Source organism: Echinops telfairi, unplaced genomic scaffold (genome assembly GCF_000313985.2).
Source record: "Echinops telfairi isolate 266 unplaced genomic scaffold, ASM31398v2 ScPeMD7_24;HRSCAF=84, whole genome shotgun sequence".
Lineage (NCBI taxonomy): Eukaryota > Metazoa > Chordata > Mammalia > Afrosoricida > Tenrecidae > Echinops > Echinops telfairi.
In genome coordinates, this window is record NW_022103921.1 from 3,155,845 (window position 1) to 3,172,479 (window position 16,635).

At 38.6% G+C, this 16,635-nt stretch overlaps 1 protein-coding gene across 1 annotated transcript in view; it reads left to right on the top strand.

Annotated features, from left to right (window-relative positions):
* Positions 1–830: 830 nt before the first annotated feature.
* KPNA3 (karyopherin subunit alpha 3) overlaps positions 831–16,635 on the top strand; it is a 39,549-nt gene continuing 23,744 nt past the window's right edge. The window contains exons 1-9 of the mRNA XM_004714052.2: positions 831–875; positions 3,809–3,898; positions 4,089–4,118; positions 4,205–4,257; positions 4,395–4,490; positions 7,362–7,447; positions 8,692–8,778; positions 9,148–9,317; positions 11,494–11,538. Of these exons, the coding sequence (XP_004714109.1) occupies positions 834–875; positions 3,809–3,898; positions 4,089–4,118; positions 4,205–4,257; positions 4,395–4,490; positions 7,362–7,447; positions 8,692–8,778; positions 9,148–9,317; positions 11,494–11,538 (699 nt within the window). The 5' untranslated portion in view covers positions 831–833. The remainder of the gene's footprint in view (positions 876–3,808; positions 3,899–4,088; positions 4,119–4,204; positions 4,258–4,394; positions 4,491–7,361; positions 7,448–8,691; positions 8,779–9,147; positions 9,318–11,493; positions 11,539–16,635) is intronic.

Sequence of the window (16,635 nt, forward strand, 5' to 3'; positions counted from 1 at the left end):
AACATGCAATGACCTCTCATCTCTGTTAGATCAAGAGAGGGGGTACACCCCAATATGCAATAATCTATCATCTCTGTTAGATCAAGAGAGGGGGTTATGTCCAATCATTTCATAGTTTCTGTTATAGCAGATAGAGCCTGTTAGTGAATTTCGAAGGTTTTGTTAGAAAATAATCTGTTTCATACATATTCTTGTCAGGCGGTTTTAAGGCCACGACCATACTATTTTACTTGCTTTTTTTACTTTTTTAAAACGTAAGTCATTTGAGTTTGAATTTTTTTGGTTGCAGGCATTAAAAACTGCCTCTGATTTAATTAAAATAGTAATTTATTGGAAGGATATAGACTAGTTTATTGAATGAGTAGGGACACTGGCGAACTGGGACTAGAACTAGTTCAAGGTAGACATTCCTCAATCTTGTTTAAATCCTTCCTTTGGATGTTAGTGTATTTTCAGAGTTATGGAAAGGGAGGGTTTGTTGGTATAGTTGGGTCTGCTGCCCCACGTTAACTAGTAAAGAGAGATGATAATAGCTGGTTCCAGGAAAACTGCGCAGTTGGGAAGATGTCGTTCTCCAGAAGAACCCGAGTGCATTTGGGAAAGAGTCTCGATCCTAGGCAGCCAGGGCCAACTATCTTCAAATTAGCCAACAGACAGCCGTCAAAAGACAGAACTTCTGGTTTCTTCAACTTTTCTAAGCCTTCTTTTCAAGTTCATAAATCCATTAAATTATTATTTTTTAATTATATTGTAAGTGCCTGAGAACTTAATTTACATACTAGAAATAGCAATTTTTGAGATGCTTTTGTAATCTTTATTTTTCTTTTTAGACCATGCGAAGACACAGAAATGAAGTAACAGTTGAACTAAGGAAGGTAAGTATGATTAATCAGTTGTGCTGTGTTTGGGGGTTTAGTAAAATATGGCTTTCTCAGATCATCAGGCTAACAAGAAAAACTAACCGTACATAGCAATCGATGCAGAAAGAGCATGTGACAGAGTCTAATGTCTGTACCTAATAAAAATCCAATTATAGAGGAATTATCTCAACTTGATAAAACAGCAAACCTGCATCTACCATTGTATGCAATGGTGAAAGATGGAATGTTTTCCCTGTGTTCTGGGAACTAGCTAGGGTGTCTGCTTTGTTGCTCTTATTCAGCGTAGTTGGGGAGTTCTAGCTAATACGGTAAGAACAAAGAGGGAGAGTGAAAAGTTTGAAGAGGAAGAAGCAGAACTATCCCTATGTGCAGGTGACATGGTTATATGCATAGAAAATTCTAAGGAATGCTATGAGAAGCTTCCTAGAACTATTGTGAGTCCATTAAGATTACAGAATACAAGACTATAACGGAAAAATCAATTATATATCAACATGTAAAGACTGAAATTAAAAACACAGTGCCACAGTACCATCACTCCAGCGGAAACAAAATGCTTCAAGTATACACTTAACAAAACATGTACAGGATATGTATAATAAGAATTATAAAATGCCAATGAAAAAATTGAAGGCAAATAAATGGAGAGACTTGGGTTCATGCCTTGAAAGAGTCAACGATGTAAAGATGCCAGTTCTTCCTCAAGTTGAGCTATAGGTTTAATGCAATTCCTACTAAAATCCTGACAAGGCTTATTTTAGGCATAGACAAACTTATTTTAAAAGACGAGGGGTTCCCTAAAAACAGCGGAATTGTGCTGGGCAGAGCGGAGCTTTGGTAGTATGCACTTTTCCTGCTAGATGCTCGTGGAGCAATTCGCTCTGTTAGTGCACCCAGTGACGTCGCCTCGGAAGGTTCTCAATCGTCACAGTGAATTTTTTCGTAAAAGCCGTTTCACCCGAACCTCGTTTTTTGTGATTGACGATTTAAGAGAACAGTGTGAAGCTGTGGAATTTTGTTTCCTGCTCAGGAAAATTGCCGCAGAAACGGTTGTGATGTAGAGCACAGCTTACAGGACAGCCCCATGGGAAAAACTCAAGTGTATGAGTGGTTTTCTCATTTTTAAAAAGGTGAAATGTCCATTGATGACAAACCTGGTTCTGGATGTCCATCAGCTTCCTGAACGGGACGAAGATGTCAGCTCCCAGTGCATTTCGAGTTTGTTCCACTTGGTCAGACTGTTAATCAAGCTTTCTCTTTAGAGGTTCTGAAAAGATAGCATAACAGTGTCAAAGGCCTGTTTTGTGGCAGACGGGACTGGTTTTGCCACGACACAATGCACCTGCTCTCGCAGCCCTCTCAGTGCACCAGTTTTTGGCAAAAAAACCCCAACAAAACAGCATGCCTCTCTTGCCCCACACACCTTATTCACCTGACTTCGCTCCTTGCAACTTCTCTTTGTTTCCGCGAATGAAGAGGGACATGGAAGGACAGTGATTTGATGACACAGAAGAGGTGAAGAAAAGAATGAGGGAGGCGCTATGAGCCACCCAAACAGATGAGTTTGAAAAATGTTTCCAAGCATGGAATTGCAGATTTGAGAAATGTACTAAGTGTAATGGAGAGTACTTTAAAGGTGATAAGGTTGTTTTGTTAAAAAAATTTAAATACATAGCTTTGAAAAAATCCATTTCCCTTGAGTACCCCTCGTCTAGATGGAAAGGTGCATATAAGCAAATAGCAAAATAATCTTGGTAAAGAATAAAGTGGGAAGAATCAACATTGTTGCGTATTGTATAGCCACTCATCAATATTATGTGGTGGTGTCAGAGGGATAGGCACATAAGAGGGGGTATGTATTTATTTGTAAGTTATTGTTTATTAATACTAATATTACGGGATTGTCTTTGTTAAGTAATTACCAGTAGTTGCCTGCTCATCATCTCCCTGGATCTTATTTATGTTGTGCTGACTTCTCTCATACTGTGTATTTCCTTTTCCTTCAACCTTGTCATCATGTGTCTTATATCTAGTCCTTAATTTTCTCTCCCTCTTCCTCCTGTCTCTTTTTTCCTTTTTGCCTATAATCCATCTTCCCCCTCTCTTTCTTAAAAAAACAGTGGTCTCATCCAATATTTGCCATTTTCTGGTTGACTTTTTTTACTAAGCCAAAACCAAAAACCAAACCTCCTACCATTGATTCCAACTCGAATCAACCCTATAGATTTTCCAATGTTGTAAATCTTTACAGGAGTACTGGCCTCATCTAGATCCCATAGAGTGGCTGGTAGACATGAACTGCCAACCTTGCGGTTCACAGTCCAACACTTACTTGACATCACCACTGTTTCACAGCACATCCTCCTATTAGTTGTTAAATGTTTTGTAGATTTGTTGTTATTCTTTATCATTGCGTAGTATTCCATTGTATCTCTGGCCTATAGCTAGTTGTCCATTCATTTATTGATGGCTTTTAACTTTAATAGTAGTGTTTTATGTGTACGTCAATGCTGGACTGTGAACCAGTTTTGTTACCAAAACCAGAATGTGTCCTTGTCATTAGTTTGCAGAATGCACATTTAGCCCTAATTATTTTAATAAGGAGCCCTGGTGGCGTAGTGGTTATGTATTCCGCTGAGATACTACAGGTCCCACGTTCAAAACCAACAGCTGCTCCTTGGGAGAAAGATGGGGTTTTCGACTCCCATAAACAGTTACAGTCTTGGAAAATCACAGAGGCAGTTCAACCCTGCCCTTTGGGTTGCTATAATTAGGCATCAACTCAGACAGCAGTGAGTTTTGGCTTATTATTATGTAGAAGTTCAATCTTTGTTTTATAATTGACTAATAAAGCTGAAACAACTTCAATAGATTTTTTATTAACAGCAGCCTAATGACTTCTTAATCATTTATTGATTACCTTTCAGAACAAAAGAGATGAGCACTTATTGAAAAAGAGGAATGTTCCCCAAGAAGAAAGCTTAGAAGATTCAGATGTTGATGCGGATTTTAAAGCAGTAAGTTTCCTTGTTCTTATAAAGTCCTTTAAAATTCTCTTAATAATTTTATAACCAGAACTTTATTTTTAATGTAAAGCCAGTTGTACTATGATAATTAAGGTATACTAATTCTAACAGGTAGACTAATTAATGAATTGCAATTTTGCTAATAGACTTCTTTGCTAAGCTTTCTTTTTTTCTTTTTAAGCAAAATGTAACACTAGAAGCTATATTGCAGGTATGTTATTTATTTAATACTCTTACTTTAAAATGATTTAAAATTATTATTGTTTAAGTTTCTGAATTTTATATTTGTTGTTGCAGAATGCCACCAGCGATAACCCAGTGGTCCAGCTGAGTGCCGTTCAGGCTGCGAGGTAAGTCATACTAAATTGTCCACAGGCAAAGTGCATCTTTTTTTGGTGTCTTCCCTGAGTGTGTAAAAATAAGACATTGTTAGTATAGTTTGTGGTTTGAAAATTATAGCAGTTAATTTCTTGTGTTTTATTTCTAGAAAGCTATTATCCAGTGACAGAAACCCACCAATTGATGACCTAATCAAATCTGGGATCTTACCAATTCTAGTCAAATGTCTAGAAAGGGATGATAAGTAAGTATGGGTTTGGTACACTGTTAACTTTTTCCGGCTAACTTAGAATGTAGGATTATTATTTAACCAGTAGGCTCAATTTGGGTTTGATTTATTATGTCTTACATTGTCATGCCTTTTTAGTTTATGAAGTACATGTATATATTCTAGAAAAATTCTAGCTCATGTTTGTTGCCTATTGTAACTTATACTCTGTTTAGAGTTTTTATTTATTAGTTTCTCTCGTGGTCGTATTTTGAAACAACCCAAATAGTATTTGAGTCACTCTTTGCTTATGAGTCTATATATAGAGTAAGCTCATGACTGAGTCCACACGAAGGGTGTCCAGAGTTCAGGGCTCTTTCTTTCCCTGGGAAGAGTCCAGCTGATCCACTGATCTTCTGCATAGTCTTTAACAGACCATCAGCCAGGGTTAGTCCTCAGATAACTTGCTCTTTATTTCAGTAAAAGATACTTTAATAAATAAAGTACAAGAGAAGGAGATTTATTTGTATCCAGAAAAGAAGGGGCAAACCACACTTGCTGTCTTTTTCAGTACTGGGTTCATATCCATTAAATATTATTCTTAAACAGCATCATTTGGATTACTGGGGAGAATGTAAGCTTAAGTTTAAAACCACCTTAAGACAAATATACCATCAATTTTGCAGTTATGAGCATTTAAGCTTGGGTGTATCAACAGGTACTGTCGGGAATTTTCAATTGGCTGAACGAGAAAAACTATATAAATCTTAGTGAAGAATATTTTTGTTTTTCAAATACTTCCTGTTTGCGTTGTGTACTACAACTCCCTCAACCCCCCTAGGGTCCTTTAGCACGTAAAACTATTGTGCATCTTTTCTATGACAAGCATTATTTAAGTAAAGGTGACTTTTAGTTCATCCTTTTAAAAATTAATTCTTTCCTCTTTCCCACTGTCATTAAGTTGATGCTGACTCATAGCATCCCTTTATAGGATTTCCGAGGCTTTGTAAGTTTTCACAGGAGCAGCCTTAGCTTTCTCCTTGCTGAGTTTGAACCACTGACATTGTGGTTAACAGTTCAGTGTTTACCTGACCTTGCCATCAGCGCTCATAGGACCCCTTTTCTGTTCTTAGTCTACTTCTCCTATTTTTTAAATATTTTCTAACCTTTCAAAAAAGACTCATTTGTGTGATGTGTCTATGAAAAGTAGCATATATACAGAAATGAATGTTGAAATATATGTAATTCAGCAAGTAATTATAAAAAAAGCAAAAAAATAGAACATTCTCTGTGGTTTCCGTTTGATTTTAAGAATTTATTGTGAGAAATTTTAGTGTATTATGCTGTAGTGTAGAAGAAACTATGTATATACCCTGGTTTGAAACCAGGATTTATCATTGACCCAAACACAAGTCCCTTTAGATAAGTCAGGGGATCTCTCTGGGCTCCAGAGACCTCATTCACAACAATGAGGAGGTTTGATGGAGTAGAGCTAATATATGCAAAAGCCTTTAGACAGTAGCAAGTGTCTAATGCCTGTTTACCATTTATCTACCACAGTCATTATTTCTTTTAACCTCTTTCTCTTTGTTCATAGGACTTTGTGTGTGTGCATAGAAGCGTACACACACACACACACACACACACACACACACACACACATCTTTGACCATGTTCTTTTACTTTTCCCTTGCTGCCAGTAGCCTAGTGTACCCCGCTTTCTACCAAAATTTGTCATTCATTTTCTATTTGCTATGCCATCTTTTCATCTGTACTTGAAACCTGTGGAATATATTTTCCTTCTTCACCGCTTGCTATATTTTATATTCCTTCAACTTGATACCTTTTCCTTCTGGGGCCCCTTTATCTTTTGATATTAACATCCTAGCTTTTGTTCTCTAATATTTGTATACTTTTCTTTTAATTCCTTAACTTTGATTCACCTTAGTTTTTCTCACCACCACTCCCACCTGCATAAAGAAACTTATATTCTTTCCACAATCTGTCCTATCTTAATGTCAATCGTTTTCCATGTCTTCTAGCAGGTACATCAACCTTTAACCATTTTTATTCATTTTTCAAACTTTGGTCTCCAACATTATTTTCTTTACTCCCCTTTTCACGGCACCCAATTCTTAAATCTTACTAATGTAAATACTGCAAATATTGCAAATATTGATGCCTGGGGCTTGGTGTACATTCCCCACTCCCTGTAAACACATACATAATCTTGGACAACTTGCTTCCAGTTGTATCCCTTGCTAATATTTTTCCATCTCTTCTTGACTTCTGCTCTCCTGGTCTTTTTCTTGTCATCCATACACTTTATGATCATTCCACTCCTGGTATTTGTGTTTTCACTCCAAGTGGTGAGTGAAACATATTCCATTTTCTATTTTCTATTCATCTTTCAAAAGCTAGCTCAGTTTTCATTTTTTGGGTGATGTTTTCAATCATTTCCAAATTATAATAAGCTCATCTTTTCAGCAAAGTTATATAGCCTTTTAATATCTCCAGTATGAAAAGCAGATAGTATAGTAGAGTCAAGTGGGATTTCAACTATAAGATCATTTTGGGGAAATGAGGACTTGAATTAGCATAGTACTGTGAGGGGTAATGATATAAAATGTAGCAAATGGAAATAAGTAGGAAATGAAATTGGCATGGCTTCCTAATTAGATGGAAGGAGTCTTAAAAAAAACACAATTGGCTAAATGTTAGAACTACCAATGGAGAGTCAGAAGCTCGTTTATAATGGCTAAAGACTTTGGGAGCCAAAAAGACATTCAAGTGGCTATACCCCTCAGGCATTGGATGCGGATCAAAATTCAAGGGCAAGGTAATACAGCCTTATAGTTAGAAAGTTCATAAATTTAAATGGTGGTCTTTTTAAAATTGTGTTTTCAGTCCTTCATTACAGTTTGAAGCTGCCTGGGCACTAACTAACATAGCTTCAGGAACTTCTGCACAGACTCAAGCTGTTGTACAGTCTAGTAAGTAAATTAACTCCCTTACTCTCTGGATATATTTTGTTGGTTTCTTTGTTTTAAATGCTTACCAAAAAATGTAAGTTTCATAACAAAGATTAAAATTTAGCTTATAGCATTTGGAGAATTTAGAATAGCAACTGGAGAATTTTCTTACTTTTTAATGATTGCCATCTGGCCCATAGCTATCATTAATTTATTATTAAATTGTCATTGTGGTTACTAAAAAGTAAACGGAATATTGTAGTTTTGGATCAAGACCATTTCTTAGTAGCTAACCTTAAAGTTTCTGTTTCTAATACTTCCAAGGTATTTGAGTAGCTTATATCTTACCTCCAGACTGGGCTTATAATTATTGGCATGTTGACCCAAACTGACAAAGCCCTTGGAAAAGAACTGGGTAACATCTAGATATCGAGTGAGTGCGTTGTCTTTTCATGTATAGTGTACTGCATTGACTTTGGATGGCACTCAACATGCTTTTGAGCAGTGTATGAGTTACATTGAATCGTGTAGTGAGAATACTATTGCTGTTAGTTCTCCTTCATGTATTTCAGTAACATCCAGGAGAATGCTTCTGGGAGGGTGTCAGTTAGAACAAAAAGGAAACAAGCCTTAGACTAGGACTTCCAGTAGAGGCTTTGTTGTCGTTAGATGCCCTCGAGTTGGCTCGACCCTGTGTACAACAGAGTGAAACACTGCCCAGGCCTCACAGTTGTCCCAAGCCTCAGTAGACACTAGTAGGTACAATTGAATAACTTTTACTTTCATTGTGTCTATTTTTTGGTTATCTTCTCTACATGACAATATTGGCCTTCTGTTTATAAAAAAAAACATAGATAAAATTAATTAGTTTAAAATATGTAAAAAACAAAAAATTTTAAGTGAAAAAAAATGTGATCCCTCCTATATTGCTGATAGGAATGTAAAATTGTCATGCTACTTTGGAGAGCAGTTTATTGATAGGTTAAACGTAGAGTTTTCATAACTTGCATAGGCCAAGAGGCAAGTCAACAAAGCGACAGAACAAGGGTTTAAAGTTATGAAAGGTGTGCACCAGGTAAAGAGACATTTGTCGCATTCATTAATTCAGTTAACTATAGTTCAGCTACTACCACGGTTCAGACTTGGTGTGTTTTATTGTCTTACTTAGGTTGTAGCCCATAAACGTCAACATTTTGGCTGTTAAGAATACTGCTCTTTGTTAGAGTACTAATATTTATAAGTACAACTATTTTACTATATTATAGATGCAGTACCTCTTTTTCTGAGACTTCTCCATTCACCACATCAGAATGTTTGTGAACAAGCAGTGTGGGCTTTGGGAAATATTATAGGTAAGTTGCATTTAGGTTTGAAAAGACTCCAATTAAGATTCTTAATTAACTTCTTTCCTACATTGGCATAGCCCTTACACACTATGTTTCCTCTAAATTTATTGTGGGTTGGCTAGCTTCTTGCCTTATAAATACTAACTTACGGTGATGCCTCTTTGGAAAGGATATTGTGATTTGCTACCAGGTCTCGTAGGTTAAATTTTGTGACCCCCAAATCAAAATATAGATAAAAATAGCAACACTTGATGCCTTTGACTAATGATGAGGAAACATAGACCATCAGTGTCCCAACATTAGCCATTGCATACATTTCAGACTTTCTCATCTTGAGTGTGATTTTTTTTTTAAATACAATTTTCATTTCTATAGGTGATGGTCCTCAATGTAGAGATTATGTCATATCACTGGGAGTTGTCAAACCTCTTCTGTCCTTCATCAATCCCTCCATTCCCATCACCTTCCTTCGGAACGTCACATGGGTCATTGTCAATCTCTGCAGGAATAAGGATCCCCCACCGCCTATGGAAACAGTTCAGGAGGTAAATGAAGAATTGTAAAGGTCCGATGGTGTATTTTCCCTATGTTTATGCTTTAGTTTTCAATGCACAGGGAATAGATACTACAGACTCTTGTTTCATGATATGGTCTAAAATTTTTAAAATTAGGTTATTTATTTGTGATTCCTTTGAAATAAAAGTAGAAGATCTTAATAGCAATTGAGAGATGGTCATTCCAACCATATATTCTTCATTTTTGATGGCCATTTATAAAAAGAAAATACAAACATTTCAAATAGAAAAGGGTAAAGTGAAAAAAACAAAACAAAACCCAAAGTTTTATTACTGTATTGCATGGTCAATTTAACAATTATGAAATAAGCAGATGAAGTTAGTGTATTTGTGTGCATGTTTTCTTGAGTGAATTTGCATTAAGTCTAATTGAAATTCCCTTAAGGACTGACAGAATTAGTGTTCGTAAGTGTGACATAGAGGAGTCCCCCTTTATCTCGGTTTTGCTTTCTACTAGTTCAGTTACCCGCAGTCACCCACAGCCTGAAAATATTTAACTTTGTCTTCTTCCGAAAAGTGTAATGAAATCTCAGACAGTCTTCATTCTAGAGGGCTTCTCTCGCCTCTGTTGCATGCACGCCTAGAAAACACACTTGTATGAACTTGTAGGCCAGACTCTGCCAGTATTTGGCGGGTTAACACTGCCCACCTGGGGACATCCCAGAACCTGTCCTGTACACATGTAGGAAAAAACATAGTGTGTATAGGATTGGTGTTACAGATGAGGAAGATCTACTGTACTCTGTATTGCCTCTGATTAAAGAAAAGCAAAGGCATTTTTACATCAATATATAAATTGATCTTAGTATTTTAAGTTTATAAAATCTCTATAACTTTTATTCACATGACTAGAGAAATGATGTCTTAATAATCACCATCTTTAGTTGGCCTCTGCCACGTTTTGTTTTATGGAAAGGGTGCTTTCGAGTGTGATTTTTATCTACTCACCCAACCCCCACCCTTGCCTCAGATTTAAAAAAAAAATCTGTAAGGCCTGAATTTAAGGGAATAAAAACTGTATGTAGGCATATTGGTTATAATTTCAGTAAAAAAGCTGAAGTCAGAAACTTTTAATCAGATATTAAACAAAACCATTGTTACTGTACACAGGTGAGGTGAGGCTGACAGTTTGAGAGCAGCATTCCTAGGAACCTTAGTGTTGCTACTTGCATATCCATTCTTTTCACATGGCATTGTATGTCGTAAAGAAATGTGTTTAACACAAATGTTTATCTTTTAAGGTACATTAGTCTTTAACAGGTCGACAAGGGCACATCAAGAACATTGCTACAAAAATCATTGAAACTTTTATGAAACATCTGAAGCTGTTGGTTTTCAATGTATCCTTCCTTTAGAATCTAGATCCATGCACTTCAGCAAATGGTATTTGCACCTCTGACCCTTTCACAAAGAATTCTGTGCTTTTCAATGGACAGCCTGTCATTAGGGCGGTTTCGGTGTTCTTGATGGACACACATTCTCTCTCTTTCCAAGGTTCTTGGGTTTGGGGAGCAGAGTCTGAAGGGGCAAGATCAGGGCTGCCAGGTGATAAGGGTGTGATGGTGCTCTATTCCGATAACTCATTTAGAATTTCAACAAAAGCCACCCTCACCTTTTGAGCTAACTGCGTTGCCTGGCTCCTCTTTGAGGTCTTCCCAGCCTTCTGCTTAATCTGTATAAGAAATGTTGTTTTATGCGGGACAGCATTCCCATAAATTTGTTGCATAGCTTCTCTATTAGTCTTGACCTCAAAATCATTTTTTCCCCTGGCACAAAAAGTGTCACTCTTATTGAAAGCACCCCAACAAGACTAAGACAGATATATTGCTGAGAGAGAACTTGTCCTCAACTAAGTACATTTGTTCAAACACATCTTATGGAATAAATTTGCATGTGAACTGTGGTTCTAGTAGCAATACTTTTTGACTCACCCTTCTATTTGGATATTTTAACTGGATATCTGGAATATGCCTTTGGTGATGTAGAATGATCTATCACATTTTCATTGTCTTAATTTAAGAGAGTAACAAATTTAATATTGTCTTTCTTGCTCTTAAACAGTATTTATTGTTTTTTGTGTAGCAGTTTATTTTTAGTAAGACATTTTCATCAACTCTAGTACTACTTATTATTTCTTTTTCCCTAGATTTTGCCAGCATTGTGTGTCCTCATATATCATACAGACATAAATGTAAGTAAAGCAGAAACTTAGATTTGGGGTTTTCCTCTTGATATGGGGACTGGACAGGTCGTGGCTTTGTGGTTATGGATTAGAAAAAATTAGGGCCACTGTTAGAGCTGAAACAATGAGAATACAATGGCAAGAGGAGACATGAAACGTGTGTAAATGCTAAACTTGCTAGATTTGACATGGGCTGAGTTAAGAAATAATATGAAGTGTAATAGTGAACTTTCCAATTGGAATTTTAGGATAAGGTGTAACAGAAAATAAGAACAGCTGCAGAATGAAGTATGTAAAATGAGATAATATATGACGGCTTGAACGGCTTAACAGTGTGAGTTAATAAAAACTAAGAGTACTAGACAGGCGTCCTCAAAATGAGTTGTTTTGTTTGTTTGACAGAAATGTCCCTGGTCATGTGTTTGAATGAAGTCCATTCTCTACAGGACAGAGTAGAACTGCTCCTGTGGGTTTCCAAGACTGGTGACTCGTTAAGGAAGTAGAAAGCCTCCTCTGATTGGTGGTTTCAAAACCAGAAAGCTCTGGTGGTTCCGAACTGCAGACATTGTATTTAGCATACTAACCACTACACCACCACGGAAAACTCTCTGTGAGAGGTTTGTTGTTGTTAGTTGCCTTCAAGTCATGGTGACCCAATGTGTACAGAGTAGAACTCTGTAGGGTTTCCGAGACTGTAACTCTGTATGGGAGTAGAAAGGCCATCTTTCTCTCTGGAGGAGCAGCTGGTTCTTTTGAACTGCTGACCTTATGCTTAGCAGCCCAACAAGAAACCCACTGTGCCACCAGGGCTCCCTGTAAAGGCTAGATCAGCGGTTCTTAACCCATGGGTCAAGCGCGACCCTTTCACAGCAGTCGCCAATTCGGAACAGTAGCAAAATTAGACTTATAAAGTAGCAATGAACATAATGTCATGGTTGGGGGTCACCACAACATGAGGAATTGTATTAAAGGGTGGCTGCAGTAGGAAGGTTGGGAACCGCTGGGCTCGATAGCAAAAAGGAGGCTTTGCAGGTCATGCTGTCTTCCCTGATCTGTACACCTCTGTCTGACAGCATGGAAGCAGCCTTAGACAGAGTGTCAATGAATGGACATGGTGTTTTCTAGTGGAATTTTATTTACAAAGCTACTAGCCACAAGGCTGGTTTGGGGAGCACCCACAACAAATGATGTTAACCCCTGAAGACCTTTGCTGCCCGTTTCCTCAAAATCGTGATTGCCCATAATTAATTCTCCCAATTCTTTCAATTTCTCTAATAAGCCAGCCCACAAAATCAAACAAACAAATAAACAAAAAACTACCAGCCGGACTAGGCCCACAGACAATAGTTGACAGCCATTGCTGTCAGTGTGCGTCTCAAGTAAAACTTGTTCTTTTACCTCACTGAGGCCTAGCTAACATTGCCTTCCAGTTTCTTGAAAATGATGTTTCACTCTATGTTGCTCATGAAAAGTCTAATGCCAGCCCAACTATTTCATTCTTACAAGTAATTTGATCTTCTTACCTGGTGATTCGGAGATCTTGTTATTTCTAAAGGGGAATAATTTCTTAGCCCCTCCGGAGAGATTGAAGAGTCACATGGGCCTGGGGCAGGAAACTCAGACAGAAGTTGGAATTGAAGTTTTTTCTCTTCACATGCTATGTGAAATTTATAGTGTTCTCTGATTCGTAGTAATGCTGAAGATACAGGCTCTGTGTGGTTTTATTTGCTCTGCTTATTTTTTTCCCCAAGGGTTTATAGAAAATTTTGAATTTAGTTGCTGCCATTATCTTAGGGAGGTCTTTAATTGTAATAAGAAACATCCCTAGATTCCATAATGGATAAAGCTAGTACTGCACATTTCTGTACAAAAACACTAAGGCAAAAACACAAATCTTTGACCTTGAATGAGCTAATAAACCTCTGAGCCTGTGTTTTTTAGCTACAAAATTCGAGTGGGCATAGGGTATGGCTTGTGCTCCTTGATCCTCAGTAGAGAACATGTTCATCTGTTTACATCCATACTCTGAAAAATTCATTGCCTTGTTAAATATCTGAAAGTCTCTAGAGTACATAGATGATCTTTTTTTTTAATCATTTATTGGGGGCTTGTACAGCTCTTCTCACAATCCGTACATACAACCATTGGGCCAACCACATTTGTACATTGGTTGCCATCATCATTCTCAAAATATTTGCTTTATACTTGAGCCCTTGGTATCAGCTCCTCATTTTTCCCCTCCCTCCCCGCTTCATGAACCCTTGATAATTTATGAATTATTATTATTTTGTCATGTCTCACACTGTCCGATGTCTCCCTTCACCCACTTTTCTGTTGTCCTTCCCCCGATCTGTAAGGTAGAACTTGGATCATGATAGCGGGTGGGGGGAGGGTGGGTGGGGGTAAGCACTAAAGAACTAGAGGAAAGTTATTTGTTTCATTGTTGCTACACTGCACCCTGACTGGCTCGCCTCCTCCCTGTCATCCTGTAAGGGGATGTCCAGTTGCCTACAGGTGGGTTTTGGGTCACCACTCTGTATTCCTCCTCATTCACAATGATATGATTTTTTGACACCTCATGGTCACACAGACTGGTGTGCTCCTGTGTGGGCTTCTGAGCTAGATGGGCACTTGTTTATCTTCAAGCCTTTAAGACCCCAGATGCTATATATTTTGATAACGGGCACCATCAGCCTTCTTCACCACATTTGCTTATGCACCCGCTTTGTCTTCAGCAATCCTGCCAGGAAGGTGAGCATCAAGGAATACCAGTTTAATAGAACAAAGTGTTCTTGCATTGAGGAAGTACTTGAGTAGAGGTCCAATGCCATCTGTTACCTTATTACTAAACCTATAAATATATGCACACAGATCTATTTACCCGTCATCATGCAAATATATTTACATATGTACATGCCTATATTTAGACCTCTGTAAATGCCCTTTGCCCCCCTATTACATTCCTCTGTTACCTTTTACTTTCCTCTTGTCCCACTATCATGCTCAGCCTTTATTTGGGTTTCAGTAATTCCTCTAAGTTACATTGCCCTGATCAAGCTCTACCAGGCCTCTTACACCTTCTTGCCACTGGTTTTGGATCGATTGTTCCCTTGTCCTTGGATTTGTTAACACCACTTCCTTTCTCTCACTTCCCCCTCTCCCATGTCCCCCCCCTCCCCCCGGGACTTCCTTACTCTGCTTCCCTTGCTGTTCTGTTGCATGCCCTTAGTGTTTTGCCTTGGTGTGGTGGGGTCAGACCGGGCACAGTTCCCACACTGTGTCTCCAGTGTTGTCCCTTATAGGGCTATGGGTCAGTGAGGGATGTCATGTCTCGTGGTGGGGCCTGCCATGTGGTCCTCTCTCTGCGTTGGCTGCTCTGAGCAGGGCTATCTTCCTCAAGGCTTGGTAGGCCAGGATGTGCTCCACTCTCTTCCTCCCCCTTCATTTGTTTCTGTACGCTGTGATCGGACATGTCCCTCTCCAGAGCTGTATCTTCAGTGCTGTCCTCTGAAGTAAATTCTTCTGCGGGGAGGGTCGGCTGTCCACTTGGTATTGGAGCCGGCCTCTCAGACATCTCTATCGGTTCCCTGCTTCATGCTGGTATGTTGCATTCACATCCTAGAGCACCGAGTTGTAATCTGGTCCCTCTTTCCCTGTGGAGATATAAATAATACCCGTGGGTGGGTTCTGCTCCCCTAATACCCATTTGTTTCCCACCCCCTCGTTTTTAGTTGGCTACCATATGCATCCCTAGATTTGGTCTGGCCCCTGCCATACTACCTGGTCCTCACCCCAGGAATGTTTGTATACGGTAGCTTTTCCCCTGTGCCCCTTTGCATTTTTTTTTAAACCTTACTTCAGTGGACTCATGTTGTACTTGTTGTTTTGTGCTTGGCTTACTATGCTTAGACTAATTTCCTCCAGTTCTTCCCCTGTGGCGATGTGCATCATGTGTTCATTTCTAATTTTTAGCCATGCACAGTGCTCCATTGTATGTATATACCCTGGTTATTTAATCCATTTGTCTTTTGATGGAAATTTGGGTTGTTTCCATCTCCTTGCAATTGTGAACTGTGCCGTGAAGAACATTGGAGCACAGATGTCTGGCCGTGGTTTGTTTCTTGCCTCTTCTGGGTATATGCCCAGAAGGGGGATTGTTGGGTTGTACGGTAGCTCAACTTTAGATATCGCCAAATCGATTTCCATGGTGGCTGTACATACCTACAGGTCCACCAGCAGTGGAGGAGAGATCCTATCTCACCATAGCCCCTCCAATACTCGTTGCTTTCTGATTTTTTTAATTGGGCTATCTTTGAGGGTGTTAAATGGTATCTCGTAGTTGTTTCAATTTACGTTTCTCTTATGGCTAAAGATCGGGAACATTTTCTCAAATGTTTATTGGCCATTCGGATTCTGCCCCTGTGAAACTTCTGTTCAGGTCCTTTGCCCACCTCCTCAGTGGGCAATTAGTTTTTTTTTTTTTCTTTTTAGAAGCTAGCAGAGTATTGTAGATTTCAGTAATAAGGGCTTTATCTGATGTGTCGTTGCTAAAGATGTTTTCCCAGTCCGCGGGCTCACATTATTCTCTTGGTGAATTCTTTCAATGTACACAGGTGTCTTATCTTCAATATATCCCACTTGTCAATTTGTGCCTTGTCTGTGTTTGTGTCCTTCCCAATTTCTGATAGCGTATGTATTCCCTGTGCCAAAGTTCTCAAGTTGGTCCCAGTTCCCTCATTGATGGCCCTAATAGTTTGGGGTTTTACCTCGAGGTCTGTGATCCACCTTGAGTGTACTCTTGTGCATGGAGTGAGATAAGGGTCTTGCTTCATTTTTCTGCAGGTAGCTATCCATTTTTTCCAGCACCATTTGTTGAAGAGGGCATCTGCTTCCCATTGGATATTTTTTGGGACCTTATCAGAGGTCAGTTGTCTGGTTGCTGACGATTTTATTTCGGGTTTTCAGTTCTCTTCCATTATTCTGAGTATCTGTCATTATATACCAATACCATGCAGTTTAGAACACTGTGGCTGTATAATAGATGCTAAAGTCAGGTAAAGCAAGCCCTCCCACTGTGTCCTTCTTCTTGAGGAGTTCTCTGCTAAT